This window comes from Gavia stellata, chromosome 5, assembly GCF_030936135.1.
Source record: "Gavia stellata isolate bGavSte3 chromosome 5, bGavSte3.hap2, whole genome shotgun sequence".
NCBI classification, from domain to species: Eukaryota; Metazoa; Chordata; class Aves; order Gaviiformes; family Gaviidae; genus Gavia; species Gavia stellata.
In genome coordinates, this window is record NC_082598.1 from 7,595,393 (window position 1) to 7,622,802 (window position 27,410).

Below are 27,410 nucleotides of genomic sequence, written 5' to 3' on the forward strand. Positions count from 1 at the left end.
TCGCAGGGGCTGCCGCTGGGACAGCAGGTGTGTGGAAAATGGTACTGTTTTTTCACTCTTTTAAATGCAGGAATCTGGGAAGGTTATTCACTTACTGTCACGGGTTTGTTGTTGCTTCTTTTGGTGGGGAAAACAGTGCAGAACAAGGAGTTTTGATTTTCATTTTTTAGACTGAAAAAACCCCAGGGCTTGCTAATTTCCCTTGATGAAAATGTTAGGTGAAAATTCCTTTAGAGACCTACTTGTGGTGCAGGCTGTAGCTCTGAGTACAACAGAGCCACTGACTGCATAGGAGGATCCTCTGGCTTTTAACTTCATAAAGACTACTGCCCCCAAAGTGCTTCCCAAAACAGCTATGAATCAGTTTCTGCTTTATAGAGTTAATTAAAAATCCTGAAGGAAACTGAAAACATTTCATCAAAGCAAATATATTGTTTTATTATTATTATAGAGAAAGAATGAAGCACTCTCAAATGATAGTCAAGGCTACAAGTCTCAGTGCTGGTTTTAGTATAGACCTAATTAATACAGAGGAACATAATCAGCTCCTTTATAAATTCTGACATGGTGCCTGTCCTTTTCATTTAAAAGCTTAAGTGTATTGTAAGTGAGATGACTTAAGTTTGTCATTGGGATGTAGTTAAGAGCCTTACACTAAATATCAGCTTAAGTCTGAACCACAACTTTGTAGCAACACTTTATTAAACTTTCTTCTTGGACTTCATATACCATATGGTTGTAACACATCTTTCCTTCTTTCCCACCACCAAAGATGTTATTACCAGACATGTTGTAAGTGAGGGCTCTATATAAGTGAATTTAATAGTACTTATTTACTGGGCATTTCAAGTGACAACTCTAAAGTCTCAGAACTTTTAAATCTAGGACACAGCTCAGTGAGTAGCTTTATGAGATTTTATTTTGATTGATTTGGTCAGTAGAGCATTGCTTTTTATCTCTACTTTGTATCAACTTTACGGATTCTCACATACACACAGCTGTATTTTCATTCCCGTACTGTAAACGTAAGTGAGCTTAAAGGGCAATGTCATTTCCTTGCTAATGAAAACAAAAGGTGAGAAGATAGAAAAAATAAAGAAAGCAGTGCCTTTAAGACAATAATTGGTCTACAGATATTTCAGCTTTCACTACCTTTTAGACTAGCGAAGGGTCTGGAAAGACAAGCAGGAAGCCAAACCGCAATATTCTGCTATCACAGTGCTCTCTAGAAACTTTCATGTTTTTACATGTTAACCAAGTGCTGAGATCGATCATGCTATAACCACCTCCAACTCCTTCTTATACTACTGCTGCTTTGTCAAGCTAATTATCTGAAGTTCTAACCACAGCTTTTGACTTGTAATTGCATGAGACTGTAACTACTCTGCTAGTTATACATAAACTAGCTAAATTAAGGCATAAAGATATATTCAAGCAAGCTGTAGTAAGTGAAATGGAAATACATGATTAAGTAAAAAACTGGCAAGTTCTTCAGACAGTCATGATACAGTTGCTGAATAATTAGAATAATTCTCCAACACAGAAACAGACTGAAGAATTTAGTGTGGGAATAACTTAATATAAAATGTATCGGCACAAATTCAGTGTTTACCAAGAAACCTGTAATTTGGTTTGCTTTGGCATACTTCATAAAGACTATAATTTACATAAACAACTGTGGGGGAGGTCTGATCTCAATTCTATAGCCTAATGTTTAGGGCTTATCTGGAAGTAAAATGTAAGTACAATTCCAAATTTTTTGTCTGGGTCTCTCTCTTCCATGGTAATTGCTGCAACCACTGATCATAATCTTAAGAGTGGGTTCCACTGTCACTTAAAACTTTGAATATTTTAAAAGAAAACAGTCACAATTATATTTCAGGAAAAGCTAGGTGTTATGCATACATAGGTTGAGTTCAAGACACTCTCACCAAATTAAGCACCACAGGGGATATAGCTGTTTCTCAGCCTACTATCTGAATCTTAGTCTGAAATGCTGAACTGCTTGTGCTACTACAGAATAAAGTTACTATGCAAGTAGATGTACTGGTTTTGGCTGGGCTAGAGTTAAATTTCTTCATAGTAGCTTGTATGGGGCTACGTTTTTGATTTGTGCTGAAAATAGTGATGATAACACACCGATGTTTCAGTTTCTGCTGAGCAGTGCTTACCCAGCATCAAGGCCTGTTCTGCTCCTCACACTGCCTCGCCAGTGAGGAAGTTAGATGTGCATGAAAAGCTGGGAGGCAACACAGTCTGGACAGCTCACCCCAACTGACCAAAGGGATATTCCATACCATTTGATGTCATGCTCAGCAATAAAACTAGGGAGGAGGTTGGCAGGGGGACCACTGCTCAGGGCAGCGAAATGAAAATGTTTTCATTTGCATCACTTATCTTCCTTGGGTTTTATTTTTCTCTCTCTTTGTTGTTTTTTCCTCTTTTCCTTATAATTTTTAATTTTATATTGTTGTTATTATTATTGTCAGTGTTATTGTTGGTGGTGGCTTTGATGTTGTTGTTGGGGGTTTTTTGTTTTTTGGGTTTTTTTTATTTATACTAAGGTTGGAAAAGACCTGTAATATCATCAAGTCCAACCATCAACCCAACACCACCACGCCCACTAAACCATGTCCCACAATGCCACGTCCACACGTTCCTTGTTGTTGTTGTTGTTGTTATTACTATTATTATTAAATTATTAAACTTTTTATCTCAACCCATGAGTTTTCTCACTTTTACTTTTCCGATTCCCTCCTCCATCCCACCGGGGGCAGGGAGAGAGTGAGTGAGCGGCTGTGTGGTACTCATTTGCTGGCCAGGGTTAAACCACAGCAGTAGAGAACTTTGAAAATTTAGGAAGCTTTTTTTGGATTTCTATTTTAGGTATAACAATCCTGAGTTGAACTTAAATGTTGCCTTAGTCATTGAGCCCTTCTTCTAGATTTAGGTTTACTTCTGCAGAGGAAAAGAAATGGATAAAAGATGGGATTCAAGGAGTAAAATGTAAGGGGATGCCAGAGACTGCGATATAGATGGAGAAACCAGAGTTAAAGTAAGAACCAGAGTAGAAGATGAGAGAAGCTTGAGAGTTATATACAACCAATTTTCTCATAGATACAGGGTTTCTTTGGATGTTACGTGTTACATGGTGTGCAATTTCTGAACCTGTGCATTTACTTTATAAGACTTAAACAAGCTTCTTGGATATAAAGAAATCTCTGAGAGATTTGATTTGCCAGACTCCAATGGAGATGAGGATTAGTGTTTGTACAATAGCCCACCACAAAATATTGCTGTTGGTTTCTTCACTTGTCTTCCGAAATTTTTCTTCACGCTCCTAAAGAAAAAAGGAAAAGCATGATTATTACCTTTTGGCGTCTGTATGTTTCATGCTGCTATCCAGGTAACTAGACAGGCATCCCTCTTCCACATAGTAGTGAACAAACACTTTTTCATGTTGATAAAAATGAAAGTTTGTTCTTATCCATAAGGTGGGTATCTTTACAAATCAAAACTGAGAAGCAGACACACTGTAACCTGAAGCAGAAAGGCAAACAGAGCTTTCCCTTGTTCACAAAAGATATATTGTGCTAAATATGTTCCATTAGCACAGGCTTAAGCCTTTTTAGGTTTACAGTCACTTTCATACTGCAGTCAAGAACCTTTTTGCAGCCCAATTTCTTTTTTTAGGTAACTAGTTGATATATTTCAAACACAGTCTGACTGCCTGCGTACGTATAGAAAAGTGAAGACCCCGGGTATACACTTATTTGAAGGACAGCTTTATTTCTAACTGCATGGAGATATATAAATATACACTCAGTCATTTCCTTACCCATTCTAATAAAGTTTATGCACATCAACCAGCATGGAAGCAACAGCTGGCAACATCACCAGCAACGGTACCTGCCACCTGCTCAGCTGCTGTTACTGACTCTGACCAAGAAAACTATATTTGGAAATTCCTGCTTTAAAATAACACCTGTTGCTATAAGCATGAGTTCACACTGATTAATTAGTTTTTATGTTACAACTTAAAAATGTTTTGCAGGGTAATGTAGGCTATTTTGGTTAAATACCAATAGATTTTTATAAGTTAGTTAAAAATAACACTTCAATTAAATAATAAACCTTATAATACTTTATAAATCAATAAGCCCATGTACAATATTCTTAACATTTCCATTAGGGAACATACATACTCTTTCATAGTTTTGTTCTTTGGATATGTGATGAATTTGCTCAATTAGATGTTCTAGTCTAAAGTTAACTTCATTCACTTTATCTTTGGCTTGAACAACAGATTCATCCAAAAAATGTTCTCCAACTCTAATGTCCAAATGGATACGCTGTGAACAGAAAAAATATTCTCATTACTGTGTCTTCTGTGTTTTCAAAATTCCTTAGAAAAAAAGGAACAATGGATAATTTCTCTTTAAGTTCATTACAGGAAAATAGTTTTAATTGCTTATAGAAATCCTTCCTAAAATTAGAATCAGGTGGGATATTTAAAGTGTTTCTTAATTTTATTTTTAAATTAATTATACAAATTTACAGTCTTCACAATGTTAGGGCATTATTTTATGCTGGTATTGATTTAACCACCATGAAAATGTTTTCTGTTCTTTGTCCAGACTAGTTAAAAAAATGAGCACCATTAGGACTGCTCATTGTATTTCACATTCCATCTTAATATTGCAGAAATTACATTCTTCAGTAGTACTGCAGGAAGCTTTTTATAGATGCATTTATAGGTTTCCTCCACTAACAATTAGGAATATAAGACTGGAAGGAGACCAGCTGAATCATTATTTGCAGTTTATCATAGGTATTAAAGCAGAACCATCCATAACATATCTTTTTTCTTTCTCCACACATGGTTTACCCAGTATAAAATATCTCCCAATATCCTATAAGCTATTGTACAATCTATGGCAAAAATGCCCCAAACCTGCCAAGCGATAGACCTATAGAAAGAAAAGAGAAGAATGGAACTTGCAATATTATGCAACTTATTTTGGTGTGAATTAAAAATTTTACTAAAACTGACAGGAGGAAGTTCTCTTAGAAACCAATTTGTACCTAGGAGAAAATAAAAAAGTTTTAGCCAAACAGATAAGCTGCAGAAATCCTAGAGCTTGATATTGCCAGGACAGAAGTTTAGTCTACTCAGACATCAACCACAAATAAAGAGCACATCTTCTTTCAGCTCTTTCAGGGTTAGCTAACTGAACAACCGAAATTCCATCTCACAACCTTATGGTAGCCTTTGTCCATCTATTTATTTAAGTTTGGTTTGAAGCAGTTCAGATAACCACCACTGCATCTGGTTCTTACAGAAAACCACTTAAAGATTTAACTTAGCTAAAGAGTATTTTTCCTTTTGCGATCTTTATTCCTGCAGATATAAAGAACAGTATTTCCCTGTGTTACTTCTGTGTTCTTAAACTAAACAAACCACCTTATTTAACACTTGTGCTGTTGATGTTCTCTTTCCCTGCACCTGTTCACTTCTTTTAAATAGGATAACCAGGCCTGTACATGGTGCATGCATCATGTAAAATGATATTAATACAGCTCCACAATTTTTTTTTATTAGAACCTAAGTGCTTTTGCAATGTGTATGATTAAATTTCCACTCATTTCCATAAATCAGTCCATAAGAACACCTACTTATTCCAGTGTAATAGTCCCACTTCAGTACTATTAACTCTTCTTGGTTCTGCATCATCTACATGATCCCAAAGCATATATCTAGCACGAAATTTGGCCTACCTTGCTTAACACATTTACAAGATGTTTAAATCTAGCTGGTTATCTAACTCTTTTGTAGTTAACTGGGGAAAAAAAGCACCTCTAGAGAGTAATTCTCACCTGTTCAACTGTCCTTTGAGAAGAAGCGTACAGCTAAAATTTTCAAAACAGTGTTTATGAAATTGTTTCCTGAAATGGATTAGAGCCATGATATCACCTCTGATATCACCTCTGATGGTTTCTTTTTTTTTTTTTTCCAAAATCTGCATAAAGACCAACTTTGTTGGTAGTAGACAACATCAAGTATGCTAATATATTCATAATTTGAATATATATCAAAAAATTAAAATATTAAATTTTCTTTAGGAATTCAATCTAAGTTAGTGAAGACATGGAATATCTTTATGACAAGTGTTTGTGTTAGTCAATCTTACATATTTATCTTTTTGAACCAAATAATTGATTGATCAGAATCTTTCACATTCAAAGTACTGTACAAACATTAAATCACTCTACAGTTATTAGTCTTGCCGTTTTAATCTTGACTTCTTAAACATCAGAACAGAATCTTTTTATCTCTATAAGTCTATGTTTGTCTTCTTTAATCACTAGGAAATGTTGAATTATTTGCTAGAAGTTAGACCAACTTCTAATCTAGTTTGCAATCTCTGCAGTTTGTAAACAATTGATACTATTACAACAAAGAATATTTAAGAAATACACCTACCAACACTTACCAGTTTACTTCCTGCAAATGCCACAAATCTTGTGGAGTTAGACTGTAAACAGATAATATGCTCCCCAGATAGATAGGATGTAAAAGAAAATGTTCCTTGTGGCCCATACAGTTTTGACAATAGAACCTGTAATTTAGACATTATATATGTTGGGTATGTTCATTATAAATATCAATAAAACAATCAAAAAACAGTACTGTGAATTGGATGTAAAAAGTAATCAATTAACCTCCTGACATCATTAAATTGATCTGAATTTCAGAATAGATTTGGAGAAAAATAAACAATTTTAGCTCACAGTGAACGTCATTGAAATGCTATAGATTTCTGCAATGTACAAAAGCCAATGCTCTCTAAAGCATTTCAAGTTTGAAAGCTAAGACCTTGTCTAGGCACAGAAATACATTATCTGTTGCTGAAAAAGCTCAGGACCTCATAGCAATGCAGGCAGATGCTATGCGTGATGGCTATATGCAGCCTCATGGTAATCTTGACTTTCGCAGTTTGCTTCATCATCAGCCTTCCTTTCTGCTGCTTAAGTACGTTCTGTACCATTTTACTTCATTAGTGAATTTTCATTTTTTTTTAAATCTCAGTTTTCTCAGTTGTCACTTACTATTCTTAATGACACAGTTTCCCAAATCTGGTAGTAATGCAAAAATTGTCCACACACGTCATTATGAAATATTGTCATTTCTATTTACTTTGATAGAAATCATGAGGTGCTTATATCTTTGAGCATCAAAATACTGAACTAGCTGGTAGACTATAGATTTACTTTTTCGCCTAAAGTCTCTATTATTTTTAGATAGTGCTGCCTGTCAGCACCAAAAGTAAACTCATAAATCCTACAGGAACATTCATAAAGTATATTTACCTCAGCAGAAGGAGTTGTGACAGTCACAAACATTCCCAAACCAGGAGCAGATTCAAGAAAGTCTTGTTTATGTATATCCCAGCGTTGTACTTTGTAATTCCCTGAATAAAAACATAGATAAGAATCTGCTAAATAAAACATAGCTTAATATTAAACATCTTTATTGCTTTTTCAGCAAAAATGTAAAGATAAATGATTAACAATAAAACAATATATGTATTTCATGTGCTTATGATTAAAAATGCTCAGGGGGCACTTTATAACAGTGTGAAATGCAATAAATTTTTACTACACTAGAAATTGTTCTAGAATACTACAAAAATGGTTGATTAACAAGTAATACTTTCTGATGACTCCTAATGCTTTGGCAAGATCAGCATACAGAGGGCATGCTGAGACCTCCAAAAGCATAAGTGTGCTGCATTCAAATTACATTTTTAGTATTGCCTTTCATATTTATCACATTATTTATAAAAAAGATGATTATATATTATTTTTTACTATTCCTTTTCAATCTCGCATTTACAGTCTTGTAGACAAATTTAATGTGCTTGTGATATCCCAGCTGAAATGGAACTCTACTACATCTTGAATTACTTCTTTCCAGACCAGCGTTAATCAAGAAAGTAACTCTCCCATTCATATGGAGAAAACCATGTTACAGAAATTCTGGTATGAATGACTAAATCCGTCAGAATGTATAGAAGCACACATTGAAGCAGCAATTCCACTGCTGTAGAATTAGAAGACATTCTATTTCTTTGTCTAGTCAGTTAAGCACTCTGGAAACCTGCATTTCTTTGTGTGGTGGATACACACGATGTGTGAGGACACTATGGCTAGCCCCTGCTGCGGGGAGTTATTTTCACCATTCTTATCACCATGGTTTTACCATATTCATCAATCACAGATTTTCCTGTTACATTACAAGCTATCTTTATTATTGCATAGGTTAGATCATCACATAGCATTGACAGGTACCTACCAATTACCAACGTGTCACTGGGAACATCTTCGATTATACATTTCTCTTCTCTTTCTCCACTGTGAAAATACAAAGCAAGTGAAAAAGAAATAAAAAAGTTCATAAGAAATCCTATTAATTGGCTTTTCATGGTTTTTATGTATCCCAGTTGTACTGCTTTTGAAGATAACTATTTACAAATGTATGTAGTCCTGTGGTCGTTCTTTGTTTGCTGCTTATCAGTGTATTTTTGAGAGTAAAAAAAAACCTGTGAGAAAAGGCAGCTGGTGGTTACACATTTATAAATAACTACAGTGTGTTCTGCAGAATGAGATAAAATGAAAAAGATAACTTGTAAAATCTTTCTTCTTTCCCAGCATCTAGATTAAAATTTTATTTTGTACACACAGAAGAACATGAAACTGGAAAGGACCTCTCAGATACTTGAGATCAGTTGCCTAGATTACTGTAAGCAACCACATTGGCTATCTCTTTCCATAAACTGCTCAATTTTCAACTTAAATTAACTTGTTAACTTATATTTCCCATTTATTCTGGGTGATTATTCCAGAGCTTCACTCCTCTTTTATTAAGAAATCTTGTCATTTCCAACCTAAATCAGTGGACATATGTATACACCTGTACAAAACCCACAGGGACTACATAAAAGAGCTGAAAGAAATATGAAGAAGAAAGTCAAAAGAACTTGAACAATAAAAGAATCTGAAACACTAATGAATATGATACTGCAGAAAAAAATAACATTAACACTTTCCGAATAAGATTTTTTTACATAAGAATCTTTTTCTTAGATACGGCCTAATAAATTCTCTAAAGAAAGTTATAGTGTAAATCAAACAATGATTGAGGTTTTATTTTTACCCTTTGTACTAATATAGACCAATCTATATGTCTGATGACAAACTCATTTACCACTTAAGTGTTCCTTGCCCTATAAACTGAGATCACTGTGTCTGAAAGGTTGGCCTCAATGTGAGAGAATATGTGGTCATTTTCCAGCAGGGAGGACCCACCTATGGGATCATTTCCAGTAGGGAGGGCCTGTCTTTGAGCTCATTTTCCCCTTCAGAAGCTTGCTACATCCTGTTGTAAGACCTACAGTCAGTTTCATCACTGACTCTCTCCAACCCTGCCATGTTCCTCAGCGGCACCTGGCATTTGCAGATTAAATTGTTCAGTCATGTCCTTGAATGTGTCTTTGATGAACCTCTTAGTTCACTTCAGAGTTCTGTCATCTTGACTTCAGGGTATGGGATATAAGCTACCTCTGTTGCACACACACATGCCATATAGATAGTATGCAGTGCCATAGACAGGAAAACTGCCATCTCCTTGCTGGAATTTTACCAGCATTTATTTTCCTGAAACGGTAGTAGTTGGATTTTTTTTTATGTTTTGTTTTTATATAGCTGTCAAATGCTTAGCTGCCTAAGTTGCATTCTCAACACTATGCACACAGCGAAGGGTCATGACTAGGCCTTTTCCCTTATTGTTCAAGGGAAACATATTGTTCTGAATTCTTCTTTCAGTTTCCTCAGAGAATGTCCCATTTGCATTTACTGTTATATACTGACACCTATTTATTAGTAAATAAAACTCTGTTGGTCTTCCTATCCATTTCTGAGCTGCCCTTCTGAGAATCTGCTTTAGCAGGAGATGAAACCTGCTGGCGCTGGTAGCTGTAGAATTGGCTCCATTGTAACACAAGAACATATATTTTCCTAGTATCAAGGAAGAAGGGTGGACAGCAACTGATCCCAATATCTGTAACCTGAATACCTAAAATTTCAGGATTGTAACTCTTAGATGGATTATTTCACATCTGCTGGTTTATTGCCCTTCACTGCACCTGCTATCTATAAAGTTGTCTCAATAAAAAATGTCTTTGTCTAACACTAACAGGGGCTCACAACCATCATAGGTTCAGTCCATTCCACAGCATGAAATATCTTCACAGAAGTTCTAGCATAAGTATTAGTTCACCTCCAGCAAAATACAATAACCCTACACTGATAAAGAGATTGTCAAAGATGAGGAGCCTTGATTCCTTAAACATTACTTCTTTTTCTTTGACTCCGTATGTTCAAGGATAGAAGGATACAAATTGCCTCTCATGGCCATTGAATCCTTAGGAGTCTCAGGGGTGATACTAGGACTCCATTACTACTTTACCATTTATCCACCAGAAATAATATTATATTATACAGAATCTCACCATATAATTGGCCTCTTACCCCTCCACCACAGGCAGATCTTGACTGACATGCACCTGCATAAATTCTCATGCTATACTATACCTGCAAGAAGTATGGGTTTATCTGCAGATTGCGAGCTGCTTAAGCAATCGTCCTTTCAGCTTTTCATTGCCTACTTGAGGTGTTTGAATGGTAGAACACAAGATGTACAAAAGGACGCCACTTTATCCTTCGCTCTGCCCAGACCAGTTGGGACAGACACATTACTTCTGTACTTTTGGCTAGCAAATGCTAACATAGTAGGGCTGCTGGACTTCAAACAAACCAAAATAACTCAGCCTCCAGGTGATCAGGTTGTCATGCAGCATATTGAGAGCTTTTTTGTCTCAGGCATTCACAGTACCTGAAAATTATTATGGACACAACTTCTGCATACTACATCCCATTAAACAGGATTTGGCTGACTTCAGAATTGCTGTATCAAGTGTTAGATTTATTTTCTGAGCATGTTAAATATTGTCATGGAATAGTCTGAGTTACTTTATTATGTTGGATCATTCACGACAGATCAGATATTCCCAAGGTACTTCAGTTACCTGGGACTGAAATATTATTAAATCGACTTTTTTGCCTTCGATACCATCAGGTACTCTCAGATCTTTTGTTTGCACTCCAGTTATGGCCTGCTGGGGATGGTGCTCATTCAGTGATCAGAAAGGCTGGCATACACTTTCCCTCCCCTTCTAGAAGTTAGGCACACATTGGTTTCCGTGGCAGTACTTAACTTAGTCAGTGGCTAGGATATTAGAACTATTTTTCAATGAATCCAAGACTGGGTCTCCCCAAAATGATCGCTAACAGCAGACCCTGTGACATTTTGACAATTGCCTGAAACATTTCATAGCAGGCTTGGTGGACAAGATTTGGTCAGTTAGAGTTGGCCCACTCATACAGTACACTTACATAGTATAGAGTTGGCCCTCTGATACAGCTTCTCCTCAAGTGTGGGAAGGCATATTTACTTAGCAAAATGGAACAGGGCCTCAGACTGCAGTTAGTAAGTTTGTTTCACACACACACCCTGGGCATCCATCCCAGTCATTCTGGAGTATTTGGCAGAACAAAATTTCTGCCCTCTCCTTTAGTCCACCTAAGGCTCACACAGCCAACATTTATGCTATGGTACCAGGGAGAGCTTTTCAGTTCAGTTCAGTTCAGTTCAGAGATCACATTAGTCCTTCCTGTATCCTGACTTATCTACAAAATTACCCTATTTTTTTCCGAGTCATTAAAGACCAAGGTGCTGTACTAGATGTCTGCAGAGAAGCCACAGCCCATAGAAAAGCATAAATATATATACAGCTTCAGCTGGCATTCCTACCTACCAGGAGACAATAGGAAGAGCTTTCATGTGTTCACAGCTAACTGTCCTTAAATTCCTTAAGGTACTGGACAAGTTGTTCTCAGTAATGCGTTACCTTATTCCACTACAGGAATTGAATTTGGCGTTCATGATTTTTGAAGGACCACAGTTCAAGTCTGTGGTGACCTTTTTGCTGCTAAACTTACCTTTAACTAACCGTGTCTTCCATTCTGCAAGAATGTCTGCCAAGGCATCAAAGCTGATTCTTCCTACAAAACATTATTGCTAAAAAAATTGTCTTTACAAATCCATTTCAAGTTTCCTCCCAAAGTGTTTTCTGAGATTAGTTTAACCCAGAAATTAATTTACCTATTTCCTTCCCTAAATCTCATCTATCTAGGACCACAGCATCTTGGCTGCCAGCCATCTGTCACACTGGATGTAAGGGAAAAGGAAGGAAGAGCTTCTCTGTGTTTCTTCACTGTACCAAAACTTTTAAGACAAATCCAAGACTATGCTGAAAATAAAAGCTACAAAGGCCTAGCCATATCCACACAGGGATCACGTACCTCACTAATCAGTTTAATAAAGGTATGTTATGAGAAATCTGCTCCATCATTAGAATGTGCTTCACTAGAACTCACTGTATCCACAGTCTTGCCAAGAAATGTCTCCACCCCTGGTGTTTGCAAAGTGAATACCTGGAACTATATTTATGGCATAACATCATACAGCCACAAGGGCAGCCTTAAAGAATGCTATATTTACCAAGGTCTCCTGAAGTCACTGCTTACAAAAAAAACCATATCCAGGTAACTGACTGGATAGCAAACATCTGCTTGAAGGAACCCACAGTGAATATCCATGTATGCAAACACTCTAAAATAGAAAAGTTATTTATCACTAACTGGAGTTTCTTGAAGTGTGTTGGCCTTTTACATATTCAGTTCCCTTTCTACTCCACCTCCCCCTCTCATCCCTTCTCCTTCAGTGTCCTTTGGGAACCTTTGGCTTCAGGAGTATGAGTAAACACTGGGACTGCTGCACTATCAAATCATATCTTGTAGGACTGGAATCCTAGATTCAGGTTATATATACAACTACAGATGCAGATACTCTTCTACTGGACCTAGCCCTTTATTTGTTCTGGACATGTGAAGAAGCAAATCTCTAGTGTTTAGAGAACTTCCAGGAAGGTTCCTCCAAAAATGCCTTGCGGTTTCTGGATTTGTTTTCCCTAAGTCATAATTTAGACTTGAATCTGATTTCTGCCCAAGACCTTTATTGAGTTTAGTTTATCACTCGCTGATCAATCAATTTGAAATTAGTTCCTGTCGTCACAGAATATTTAAATATATACTTCAATATATGCTTATGTTTTCTGAGATGGTGATAACTGTGTAACTATGTAGTAAATAAGTTTAATGGAAAAGAAATTATAGAATGAGTAAAAATTAAAAAGAAGAAAGAAAAAAATGAAAAGGCAGAGAACTTAACTAACACAAAATACAAAAATGATAGTGTAATAACAATATTTCCATTATAGAATGGAAACAGAGGAACCTGGAAAAAATAGGTATAATAAAAAGAGTAAGTGAAACAATTTTGAAAAACAGGCAACAGTGGGAATCTAAAGAATGCAAGATGTAGAAATTCCTATACTTATCTCTAACAACTGTGCATTTCTCAGCATTTGCAGGATCAACTTAGTCTAGTCTGATAAAGTTTCAAATTTCTTTGGGTCTTTGCAAGATTTATCTCCTGGAAAAAAAATATAGAGAACCTTTTAAATGTTTCAGCCCTACAGAGAATACAGTGTGCTCCTTTAAGTATATAATACATTTTCTGATATTTGGCATATTCCAAAGAGGATCTACTCAAATCAACTCTCCTGTTCGATATCTGTGCTGTATATTTGTAAAATTGCAGTGTACTGTAAAAGTTGTGTGGGCTGACTGTAAACATATTCTATTGAACAATGTTATTCCAAAATTCTTTTTCTAGTTAGTAGCCACAACTCATTAAAAGCCATATGTCACATTCATTTTATAACGGTTATTTGAGCATTAAAACTTGCAGTCAGGAACAGTTTCTGACATACTGTATTTTGTTATATCAGTGTATACCTTAATTTTAGATAATATTAAAACATTGGTAAGTTTTCTCTGTAAAAAGGTTAGGATGACACAAATAGCAGCAAACATATTTAAAGAAACATGAACACATTTACTGCATATGTAAAGACAATGATATAATTTATGTTATGGTCAACAGTGTTGACTTTGAGATAGTTGTCTCATGAGGGACACACACCAACAGTCAGTTTTTAAATCTCAGCTAACACTTTTAATTAAGTTCAGAGAGTTTCTTCTGATTTCTTCTAGTAATTTTGTTCGCCAAGTGTCCTCATGATAGATATTCTTCCCACTTTTGAGAAAAAAAAGAAAAAGACATTTTCACCTATTCATAAGTCTCAAGACAAGTTTACTCAGTTATACTATTGTCTTAACCACACTGCAAACATCTTGTCACTCTGATTTCTGTAAGTAGTTTCTGAAGAAATGCATGTTAAACATGTTTAGACAGATGACAAAAATGCCCATAAATTATAGAAACATAATTTAGAGAAAAAATTAATTTCTAGGTATAAATAGCTGTAGATCAACAAATTACAATATTTAAGAACGTTATTAGTTTAGGGTTTGTGATTGAAAGATTTTTACATGTGTGAAGTATAATCTTTACAAATGTCTTCTTTTCTGCCACTAGAGGGTACTCCAAGAACTTACAGTATATTTATAGCAAGGATTTATTTGGGGTTTTTTGGTCTGTAAATGATCAAGTACTGTTGTCATACTAAACCTTAGGAATTTAAACCCCAAAAATCTTGATATTAAACAGCAACTTTCAAAACCAGTCTAATATACCTTTTCAGCAAAATAGTGCAGCATACCCAAATTATAAGGAACATTGACTGACATGTAGTTTAGATTTAGTTAAACTTATCCTACTTTTAAATTATCTAATTTTTTATCCTTTCTTTATTTTAGACACAATTCTCTGGTTCACATCCTGTTTCTTCATCCAGATTTGGACAAGGCATTCCATTATTGGCAGGCTGAAGAAGAACAAAACGAGTTCTGATCTTGGTCCCTGTTTTTCTGCAAGGACCTCTACAGAGACCCCAGGAAGACCATTGTGAAACCTCACAGTCCAGTGGTGTTTCTGCAATATACACAATAAAAAGGTAACTTTACATAGATTTGTGCTTAAGGCAAATGCATAGTCGGCAAAGCATTAAGGAATGATGATAAAATAGTGTCCTTTCTTATATGAAAATACACTTGATATTAATAAAATCAATAAGTTGTCTCATAGATAAAAATGTATGTTTTCAGCTCCTAAGCTCATCAACACTGGTATTATTATTACTATTATTGTTGCAGTCTAGAGACTGTCTGAGGTATTATATCAATAGTGCAGCATATTATTTATTGAATTGAAAATATAGAATTCCTATCAAAGAAAACTATGTTTTAAATAATTGCATTCAGAAGTTTGCGTTAAGAAAAATTTACTGACAATTTTATAACTCATTTGCCTTTGCATAGCTTATAAAAACCCCAGGATTAAAGCTTTTCTCTGGTTTATTTAGGTACATTTATACTTCTTTGCAGATAGATATTGTTCCTATAGTTTTTCATGTCAAATTACATTTAACTTTTGTTCCAGTTTGCTTCAGAAATAAAGAAAAGTCACATTTTTTTATCATTAAGTCATCTTGCTATTGTTTGGTGTGTGCACTACAGTTCCCTTTGCCAATAAAGATATTACAGAATCACAGAATCACTATGGTTGGAAAAGACCTGTAAGATCATCAAGTCCAACCATCAACCCAACACCACCATGCCCACTAAACCATGTCCCACAATGCCACATCCACACGTTTCTTAAACACCTCCAGTGATGGTGACTCCACCACCTCCCTGGGCAGCCTGTTCCAATGCTTCACCACTCTCTCAGTAAAGAAATTTTTCCTAATATGCAGCCTAAACCTCCCCTGGCGCAACTTGAGGCCATTTCCTCTCATCCTATCACTTGTTACTTGGGAGAACAGACCAGCACCCACCTCTCTGCAACCCCCTTTCAGGTAGTTGTAGAGAGCGATAAGGTCTCCCCTCAGCCTCCTCTTCTCCAGACTGAACAACCCCAGTTCCCTCAGCCGCTCCTCATAAGACTTGTGCTCCAGGCCCTTCACTAGCTTTGTTGCGCTTCTCTGGACACGCTCCATATTCTGTCACTAGGATCTTTTTAATACTAAAAGAGTTTTCAATATAGTTTTAATTTACTGCAAGAAAAGAAGTCAGAAACTCTGAAGTAGTTTTCATAATGTATACTTCCATTGAAAATCCTCTCATAAAAATATAGATGACTATTCCTTAGCAGGTTAAATAAAAATATTGCTTGTCACAGGAAATTGCATCAAAACTGTGTATTACAGCATTTGTGGGTAAAATAGTGGTGCACAAAACCAGCTTTAAATGCTGTACTAAATGTGTGACCTCTGGTATAAATTTCTGGTATTACAGTGGAACTCACCACTTCTGTTGTGATCACTCATTCCCATGTTTCTAGAGGGAATGAGGGACACAGTTTGATCTCTGGTAATTAAATCTGTCCTTTTGATTCTGGAATATGTTTTTAAATAGACTGATTTACTGATTAATATACAATAAAGTGGGGATATATGATTTTTTAAATACAGTACTTTAAATGTACTGTTTTAAATTTATATCCTAAAGAGGGCCAAATGTTCCTTTCAAATGTTGTGGGAAAGTCATATGACTGAAAATGAGATATGTAGCATTCACTTCGAATATGTCTTGTTTACTAATAGAAATACATTAAAACAGTATAAATTAATAGAGAAATACATTTATTAAAGTATAAATTATGCATTATTAGCTGTGTAGGGAATGAGCTTTATTTTAGTGATTGTAAGGCGAGTTCAGCACAGAGCTAGAGGCATGCAATCTTCATACATTCTGGAGAAGCTCTGGGAACATGGCAGTCTAGGAATACATTGGGGATTTAGCCTATTGCTGTCTCTCAAATAGTATTTAGGATGTCAATCTTCTTATTCTTAACCCTTCCTCTTACACTTTGTAAAAATCCACTAGAAAAGTGTAAAGAGAAAATCTCAGTGGACACTGTCCAACTGCTATCTTTCTCTTAGAGCAAATACTATGTTAATTATGTGTTTGTTAATCTGGAGTTTTGAAAATTACCCTTAAGACTGACTTGAGTTGCTGGTTTGCATGTCTTCCTACCTAAACAAGGTTATTAGCTAATACTTTTAAGAAAAGAAAAATGAGAGAGAACATTATTTTTGTTGTCAGGATGTATGTTCCTGTCACAAATACATCCAAATCAATTGAATTATATCAGTTCTTATTGCACATAACTATCGAGTCCTCTGACCCAGAAAGAGACAACAATAATAGTTCTTTTGCTCCATCATCATGTAAAAACTTAAGGATGAATATTTACTTCAAAGTTGCAAAGAATTTGGGAACCCTGATTCTGATCAAGTGTTATTTATTTCTCATAAAATTCACTGATCTATGCTGATGCTAAGGCTTGAGTAGCCTTACTGTGGATATAACACAAACCTTTGAACCACAGCTCAAATATGCAATCCCTTCCTTATTCTTTTAGGGATTCTCTTTTATGTCAACTGGCTTGTTTTATTTCCCATGTGTGAGTCTGGAAACTATTCCTAGGCAGATAAATATTCTGCCTAATCACCTATTTCATCCACATCACCTGCCAGATTTCCACATATTTTCTGAGTGAATGGAAATAACAGAATTGACCATATCAAAGTACTAATCACTTACCTGAGACAGAGTCTATTATTTCATTGCTTTTAGCTGGAAGATTAACATAAGGTGCAGGAAGACCCAGCTGGTTTTTCTTTAATTTCACCATTGTTACTTGAGCAATAGGTGGCAAAATTTTGAGTTTGGGATAATAAAACGAGTTTGCTGGGTGACTTGGAGAGGAACAAGTGATCTGTGAAATAAAAAGGGGAACCTTAAAGAAACTACATCATATTAGTAAGAAGAAAACCGTAAAATCATGTTTACACATCATGCTAATACTTTTTGTCAATTAAAATGCATATAACCTGCTTCTATGAACCTCAGTTCACACAACTACTGCTGGTGATCCCAGAATTCTTATGCATAATGCTTTGAGACTAGGCACAATTAATTGTGCCAACCTTTGGATAGAGGACTGCAGTGGAAGGTACTGAAAACACAGTAAGGTATGGAATGGTTTGATGGAAAGAAGTGGCTGTTATTACAAGGAAGAATACAAGAGTATTAAATAATATTAGGTATGCTATAGCAGCTGTCATATGGATATAGGGGGTCAAATGTATTGTTTTCCAGCTTCTCTGTTCCTTTTCTCATTACTTATTAACACAGCATTTTGCTCTAGAAAAACTGACCTTAAAGAAAGGATTAACTGAATGCTTATAGCATTCAAAACATTTGAATCAAAATCCTCTGTTCCCCACCACCCAGCAAAGTATAAGACATATAGAGTATCAAGCGAGCAAAAGAGATTGAAAATTAAGTCCCTGCTGTATAGATGGAGAAGTTCTCTGCTTTCCCTTAGCTCCTTTCCCTCAAATATAACAGTTTCAGGTTTCAGCAATGCTTTTAACTGAAAACTCCTCCCCACATCAGTATTCACTACTAAGAATTCTCCTGTTCAAATGCATATTTAGTAATGCCAGGACTTCTGTGAATATTTTTATTTTCCTGGTGTTTCAAAAATCATTATAAATCATGTAAAAATAGTCATATTTTACAGAAAATACTTTAAATGTAGAGCCAAATTTTGATGAACCATCTGCATTTGTCTAATAAATTTGAAAGATACAGAAAAAAACCAAAAGCAGTAGGGTTATCAGCTGTGTAATAAATCTATATCTAGAGAGCATCAGCACTCTCAGATACTGAAATCAGTTTCACAAGAGTCTACTGTGTAGTCATAGGATAGTTATCTTTTAAAGGGAGAACTCAAAACATACAGGTATGAAGTGCCAAACTATATATATGCACCTACCTCTGTAACTGTGTCCTGTGGAATAGTGGCAAAGTTTGGGGAGGAAAATGTGAAACCACTATCAGTTCCAGCATCATATGGAAATAGATCTACTGATACTTCTTCCATCCAGTGGTCTCCTTCACAGAGATTTAGGCTGTCAATACCCACGAACCAGTCGGGGCTTGGCACAATTCGTACAACAAATGAAACCTAATGAAACAAAATGACCCATTAGGATTGCGTCACTTATTTTGAAATGCTCCAGTCCTGCTCATAGTAATTTTAACTGAAAATTTTTGAAAGTTCTCTGCTTTCCCTTAGCTCCTTTCCCTCAAATATAACAGTTTCAGGTTTCAGCAATGCTTTTAACTGAAAACTCCTCCCCACATCAGTATTCACTACTAAGAATTCTCCTGTTCAAATGCATATTTAGTAATGCCAGGACTTTTGTGAATATTTTTATTTTCCTGGTGTTTCAAAAATCATTATAAATCATGTAAAAATAGTCATATTTTACAGAAAATACTTTAAATGTAGAGCCAAATTTTGATGAACCATCTGCATTTGTCTAATAAATTTGAAAGATACATTTGAAAGATACTTTTCTACTTTATAGAACCTGTACAGTGCTCCCTGCAATGTGACACGCTTTTTAGTAGTTCTTTGCATTATAGTGTTCCTACAAGTGAGAACTCAAATACTTAATTCTCTGTGCTAGTTACATAAAATAAACTTTTAAAATTAATATGTAAATTTACTTACTAAGGGATGTCTTGAATGCACTTCTAATTCAGTGGAGGTTTGTCCTGTACCACTGGAAATGGCAGGAGCAGAGAAGATTCCATGTACACTCTGAATTTTCTCTCCAGCTTCTTCTATTTCTTTCATTAATACCCATGCTTCACCCTTTTCGGCAAAATCACGTATGCCATTGCTGGCATATTCATTTTTTTTCCACATGCTGTAGTCAGAACTATGGGTAGCACCTATTTGAGTGAATACATGGCATGACATAAAAGTCTGGTTTAGATTGTCCCTGTTTCATCAATTTCTCTGTTTTATTTCTGAGGTTAAAAAAATTGTGTATAAAAATGAGTGAACACTAAAACATTTGGCTTATCACTGTTTATATCAGCTTCAGCCAATTGAAAACAGAAGTAAATTGAAAACAGTTGTAGATTTTTGAAAGCATTATGGATACTTCAATTTCTGCATTTTATTCTTAATAACTTCAGCTATTTTTTTTCTTTTTCATTAGTTATCTTAAAATTGACAATTAAGAAGAAAAAAGATCACAGCGGTCAAGTGATTTATCTGTTCTTAAAACTGCACATACTTCACTTACCTAGCATTGATGACCACTGTGCTGGGGGCCTATAAAGTGGATACTGCTTAGGGAAAGCAGTCTGACTCCATTTCCCTGTGAAGATTATGCTGTACTGAGCAAGTTCCTCTGCTGTGCAAATAGAATCATCACCCACAGGCAAGCTGCTGGCATAACCTAGTATTGTTACAAGTAATGTCCAGATAACTTTACAGGAGCAGTAGACAAACATCAGGTTTTCCATTCCCTTCCACACAAAAAGAAAAAAATATGTTAGCCATATTAATCACTCTAAACTCAAAATTGAATAACAGTTACCTAATAAAATGTAACGTACCGTGAGTTATAACCAAAAAGAAAGCATATATCTGAAACACTAAAAATTGTTATGCTTCTAAAACCATTACTATAATGCTTTCAGACTTCATATTTCCATGCTATATACTACAAATCTGTAACTCTACCTGGGACAAGTGTTTCTAATGAAAATAAAAATATCTTAACCTTGTCCATAGTAGTACCTCTGAGAAAAATCTGTTTCTGATTTTCTTTGGAAATCTTATTAGAGTCACATCTTGAATTAATTAGAGTAGCAACTGTTTCTGTGGAAAACATTAGTGGTATATTTATTCTTCTAAAGATTAAATTGCAGGTTACTTTGCCAAAAGAAATGATTTATTTTAAATTTGTGTTCTACAAAGCTGTTTTATGGCATAACATTTAAAGTCAAATAGATTTCATATTTATATAAATTATTTTGCTGTCATAACTTGTGCATTAAAAAATACATTGTAATTGCTTAAGATTGTTTAAGCTACACAGTTGTTTAAAACAATATTTTTAAAAAGTTGCTGTCATAGGTTGTGCAAATTTTATTTTTAAATGAATATGGTAATTGCATCAGACTGTTGAACTTCAGCAATTGTTTAAAATAAAAGCCTTAAAAACTTATTTTTAAATGCTTTTGTCCTTTGAGAAAACTATACAAATATAACTAAAACACTAATAATATATTAATTTGTAAAAAGAGCTGTGAATACTCACTAAATATTTCCTCTGGAGCACTGGTAGGGGGAGAGCACCTGCTTTTGCTGGCAGCTGAGTTGGTCTGCAAGAGAAGACAGTAGGAGTCTTGCTATTTATGCCTGAAGAGGGTCCCTTTGGTCCAACAATTATTGTAATCTTTAGACTTTCCAGGTTTGCAAAAAGCATGCCATCTTCTTGTTTGCAATATTTTTGGATGGACTATCAGAGGTTTCCTGTCTTGTCAACTGGTTCACGTTCCTATCAGAAGACTGTGATGCCGAATAGACGAAATGCTTTAAAAAAATACCTTGGACTCTTAGCAACAGTTCGAGTTTTCTGGTGCCTTTACAGTTCTCTGCTCTTATTAATGCCTCCAAGCTATACAAATGAACTGATTCCAACACTGAAATAGTTCTAGTGAATACACTTTAAATGAGAAGCATGTTTTCTTGTAAGTTTTATTGTCTGACAGTTGCTCCTTCCAAACATTTACAGAGAGCTTGCTCACTCTCACACACCATATGCATGTGTTCAAATAAAAGGGGTGAGGCAGCTAAAAAAGTCAAGAGGAAAAAAAAGTTGCATTTCATAATTGCACATACTCACACAGACTGTGTCTCCTGCAAATATGAATTAATTTAAAGTAGTACAGTGTATATTTTTGTGTTCTACAGTACCGTATGCTGGATGATGAAAGGGCTCTGTAACATTGTGGTTTCTTTGGAAAGAGTGGTTTTGGGAAGCTCTGAGATTTTTCTTAGCTGTCTTCAGAGTAAAAACCCCAAATAAAAATCTTATTATTACAGTTAAATCATACATCCTCTGTAGCGCAGTACATATACTTACCTCACTAAAATTATTTAAATTGTTTATGAAAAATTATGCATAATACAGTGACCCAATTAAGAAATAATGTTTGATATTTATTTTAAATTATTTTCACCACCACCTTTCAAATAAGGGAAAACAAGGACTTTGTGCTTTGCCTGTGAGGTTAACAAAGGCTATTGTGGGTGATCAGCAAAGGAAGTTAAGTTCAGAAGTTTACAGTGAACCATGAAGAAAGTCTTTCATAGAGTCTTCTTTAGAAATTGTGAGGAACATCACTTAAGTACTTCCACAGATCTCTAATATGATGGTACAGCATATGGAAAAAAAAAACCCAGTTATTTTTCAGATGAAACGCCTAGGCCATCATAGGTATATAGCTTAAGTGACACGCTGTTGTCCACCAGAAGGGGGTTACTAACCAACCAGTCTGAGCTTTGTGGCACTTTAACTGGAAACTTATCCTTCCCTTCTGCCCCCACCCCATGGTAAATCAACAAGAAAAGCCAAGAGATTAATAAACTGGGATGTCTGAATGGAATTCCCATTGATTATTCTCCTGGCAAAATGGGATCTGTCGCAAGTTTCAACATGAATGGATTCAGCATCCATAACCACAATTCCTGTGTATCTGGATAGATTATGGGAATTCTGTAGCAGGTTAAGCCATCTAGACATGGACATGCTCTTTATTTCCTTTCCCCATCCTATGATAATGCAATGTTTTCCATAATTTATTTCTGTTCCAGGAGCCAGACTCCACTAAGAAAAAGAGCAAAGAGACTTCATGGATACTTTTATACCAGTTCTTTGAGTGTTTGTTGAAGGGGGATATTTGAATCACATCCAGCTCACTCCCTCCTGTGCACAGAATTCCAGATCCACAGGTTCCTTAGAGAATTTAATCTACTTACATTAGAAGTGGGTGATCTTTCCAGCCCATGCAGCCCTCTAGAAGAACTATACAAAGGTCCCACAAGTTTTAAAGTATGTTGCTCAGAGCACTGTTAAAATTACTTAAGGCTTACTTATTTATTACTAAGTACCTTTAAACTTCTGTAGGTTTTGTTGGTTATCATCACAATTACTGAACTAGCTAATTTCACATATTGAAACATACTGTGACACTTCCAGGACAACACTTAAAATGAGAACAAAGCAATCAGCTCTGGATCCAGCACAGAATTATTTAATACATCAGACTAGCCTTTTCCTTTCGAAGAAAAATTACTGCCAAAAGGCACATCACCAGACTAGATCATTCTGGTTCCATGACTACATGTTATGAATGTATCCAGGAACAGGACAATACATGCAGGCTGCATAATTTGGCACAGCTATTATAAGAAAAACTTACTAAATTATAAAAGAAACTAAATCATTGGAAGTCACTAACTTGGGAAGTCATTTGAGGTTTCTAAGTAGAGAGTAGACAAACAAACATAAAAAATCACAAAAGTTATATCTATTCTTCCCTTGGAATAGGAGTGCATGATGCTTTGTACTGAGCATCCAAGAGGTTTTCTAGTTCTACAATTCTGTGTAATCCATTTATCCTTCTAGAGCTCCATTACTCCAATTTCTTGAGGTTATCACACTCTTCAGCATCAGATACATGGTTAATGGAATACAACTGAGTCTAGATCTTTTTTTTTCCTACCTTACCAGTGTGGGAATGAGATACTTGGAAGCATTTTAGTTTGAAAAACCAAAGAGGGATTCTTTCCTCAAAGCCTGCAGATACGTACAGGGAAACACGATTATAGTCCTGATTCTTGTTCTCCGATCCTGGTGCAAAATGGAGGTTTTCTTCCTTACCATTCCTACACCGGATCTTTCCCTGTTTACAATGAGGGCTCTACCGTGACAGATTTCTCAGGAAGGATTAAAATCTTCAGGACCTACAGCCTCATTCTTATCTTTGTTGGATTCATAATGAAATTGTTGGACAAAATACAGTGAATGTAAATTTATTTAATTATCTTCTCTCCTCTCCCTGCCCCCCCCCCCCCCCCCCATGGCTGAAGGAGGGGAAAACAGAGAAAAAAATACTGAGTAATAATGTCAGAAAATACCAACTTGAGGACTCCCAGTCTTATTTCTTTAAATAGAAACTGTGCTAAAGATAATGTCTTTGACATTGTGAAGGACATCAAAACACCAAACGTATCTCATAGATGGGGAGAAAAAAAACAGAAAAAAACCCCGATTTCCACTCAATGGATTACTTTCATGGCTGGGAAGCCTCAGATGCCAAATTTCTGTGGGCCAGCAGTTGGAGAAAAAAATTGCTGTGGGATCAGAACCTAGGCTTGCATTCCTTCTTCAGTTTGTATGTCCCATTAGAAAGCAGCTGAAAACACATGGAAAACTGGAAAAAACCCCCTTCCATTTAGAAACCATTTTGCATGTATATAAAATTGGACTTTTTTCTTTCTCTTTTACAGCTAAATAGTTTTTGTTTTTCAAGTTTGTGTCTCTTCACATGCGTACCTCTATAGACCCCAAATGCTAGAGGGACTAGGCATACAAAGCTTGTTTTACTTAAGCATTAGTGCCAAAGTGTGCCTTGTGTTTAATTTTACTTGCAGAAGTGTGCAACTTCTGCTGTTTCTTGTCAATAAGACAAGTCTCACAGTTCCTGCAGGCTTTACCAAGATTCGCAGGATGAAAGCTATAAAGTATAAACCAAAAATGGTGTCCAGATATTTTTGGTTTTTAAATAACAGTCATAACTCTGTCTAAAATATTCTGTATTTTTGCTAAGCAAAAATAATTAATAAAACAAGAAAACAAGGGAATAAACCCTACTTAAAAATATAGTAGTACTGTCAATATCATGTTGATTCTTGAATCATTTACACCTTACAAAAACATCTGTATGAACATGTTAGGCTATCACACAGGAATATAGCATATTAAAAGGGTGTAAATTCCACTGTGATTAGTCAGAGAATAATTTAGCCCTTTCTCTGGTAAGCAACAAGATTGGCATGATTAGTTATGACTTTTCTATTAAACTGTAAGATTAAAAGAAAGGAGATGTAACTAAAATGATTGATCTGAAGTTAGTTTGCCCACCCTTATTCAAAACAGAAGCTCCAGAAATTTTGCATTACCACTCATTACAATTCTACTAAAACAAATTCCATTTTGCTGGTAAGGAGTGTATGTGCAACTTTGATATTCACAGGCTGCTTAATATGCTTATGACAAGCTAGCCTCTCTTTGTCTACCAAGAAAAACATAACATTGTATTACTTAAGAAGGATTATACACCCATACTTTCTCTCCTGTAGTTACCATGGATACACATACGATTACGGACACTCAGCAATGCTGAAAGGTTTACATTCAGTCGAAACCCTCTGAGATCTAAGTTGGAAAATCTCAGTACCAGAGTGGCAAGCAGCAGAATATTTTATCATGGAGAAATTGTGGTGTTGGTTTGGAAGCATTTATAAAATAAAGAATTTACATAGGAGAATAAAGCATTCCCAGTATTGGATGGTACCACAGTAGTGAAGGAGGCTTTAATCTCTATTTATCTTTTGGGATAAAAATCTAGTTTGCAGATTAAGATACCTAAAATGAGTGTACACATGTGAACTAGATATGTAAGCTCCCACTATATAGTGGAGGTCTAGTCATTATAGGCGATGGAATCTAGAGGATTGTACAGCTGACCCTTGAATCCATACCTATATTTGACCAAATGAATAACTGATGAGTAGCTCTCCAGTCTCCACTAACTATATTGATAAGCTCTCCATTGATCAGACACCTAGCTCTCATGTAAGCATCTACAGATAAGTAACTGATTCAGGCATCTCTATCTTTTGCTGAATCCGAAGCCAAGTGGACTTCATTAGATGTTCTCACTGATGACTATAATCAAGGTTCAACCTGCTAGTAGGGAACTGTAAATTCACTCTGTATTTGAGTTTAGAAATTCCCTTTGTAAGGATGTTGGACTTGGGGTTGGGAGGGGTGGTGATTTGTTGTTGGGATTTTATTTAATTCAGGGCTCACTGAGAATTCAAGTCAAGATAAGGAAAAGGATAAGGAAAAATCTCAGTTTTATTGACCACAGTAACACTGACCAGCAACAAAAAGCTCTTCTGTCATCTTCTGCATTCTTCTGTCATGTGTATTTAAGCCACTTCTAGCACTGAAAAACCTAATATGTAGGCCAGCGCTAGACAACCAAATCAAGGTCCCATATGACAGTGACCAGAGACTATCTTCTCTTTGGACTTCTTCCCCTGCCCACAGCTTAGGTTCACCCAAACTGTGCAACAACAACAAACATATCTTTTCTGTTTTCCAAAAGAATTTGCAAGAAGATCCTAGAATCCCACCCTTTTCTGCATACCAGCTTCTTATTTTCACCTCCTTTACACCAGTAAGATGTGGCTACACAGTGACACAAACTGAAGAACTGACCCAGTTAATAGCAAAACTTTCTAAGTTAGCTTTCAGTCAAATTAGTTCCTTCATTTGACTCACTGTTTGACACAAGAAACACACTACAACAATCAGCTCCCAACAGAGAAGAGGATGGGAGCACCCATGTCAGTGGCAATACAGGGCTCAACTTACATGAAAGCGGCAGTGTAACCATGGATTACACATTGGTTAGTGAGACTGGGGATTGTATCTGTGAGTGCATCCATTGCCTGTGAGTTCTTTGGCTATTGCAGTTTGCTGAGCTCTCTAGTACCTAAGGTATTTGACCTTTCTGGATAGCCACCTTCACCAGCACTTTTGCTTTCCTAATCTATCATTTGTCATATTAACACAGAAGTTGGCTTCCACTCTATCAGTATCCTTCAGAAATCAACTACTGTTAGTACGCTCAGAGCCATTTTCTCCTGTTTCACCACAGTCCTTCAGTCATAATACATACAGTCGGTCGCTTTTGGCTCTCACAAGTGCTCAGCAGTTGGAACATCCTGATGACCTAACCATCAAGGTTATCTATCCAGTTCATCTGTAGCAGAAACCATGAAATCTTGTAATGTCCTTTGTAAGTAAAGAAGAGTTATTTTGGCAACAATGAACTCAACCAGAGACAAATAATTTAAATCCTCTCTGCCAACTCAGCAGCTAAATCACAACTCAGGAGCCTCCTTCCCGTACTATGGCTAATGCTTATGATCGGTATGAAGCAGACTCACAAAGCCTGTGCACTCA

The 27,410-nt window shown here is 35.9% G+C and overlaps 2 protein-coding genes across 2 annotated transcripts; both read right to left on the bottom strand.

Annotated features, from left to right (window-relative positions):
* Positions 1-3,190: 3,190 nt before the first annotated feature.
* Positions 3,191-9,492, bottom strand: LOC104253905 (transmembrane emp24 domain-containing protein 11). Its single transcript, XM_009807509.2, is given in 8 exon segments — positions 3,191-3,340; positions 4,206-4,352; positions 6,495-6,620; positions 7,372-7,472; positions 8,357-8,519; positions 8,522-8,599; positions 8,601-8,686; positions 9,456-9,492. Coding segments are annotated over 8 exon segments (888 nt in total).
* Positions 9,493-13,402: 3,910 nt separating this feature from the next.
* On the bottom strand, positions 13,403-21,667 carry SPON2 (spondin 2). The gene is made up of 6 exons (XM_059817740.1): positions 21,405-21,667; positions 20,382-20,607; positions 19,799-20,022; positions 19,055-19,246; positions 17,815-17,989; positions 13,403-15,139 (listed from the first exon to the last, which is right to left on the bottom strand). The coding sequence occupies exons 1-6, from the start codon at positions 21,570-21,572 to the stop codon at positions 14,961-14,963; spliced, it is 1,164 nt and encodes a 387-aa protein (XP_059673723.1). The 5' UTR covers positions 21,573-21,667; the 3' UTR covers positions 13,403-14,960.
* Positions 21,668-27,410: the final 5,743 nt, after the last annotated feature.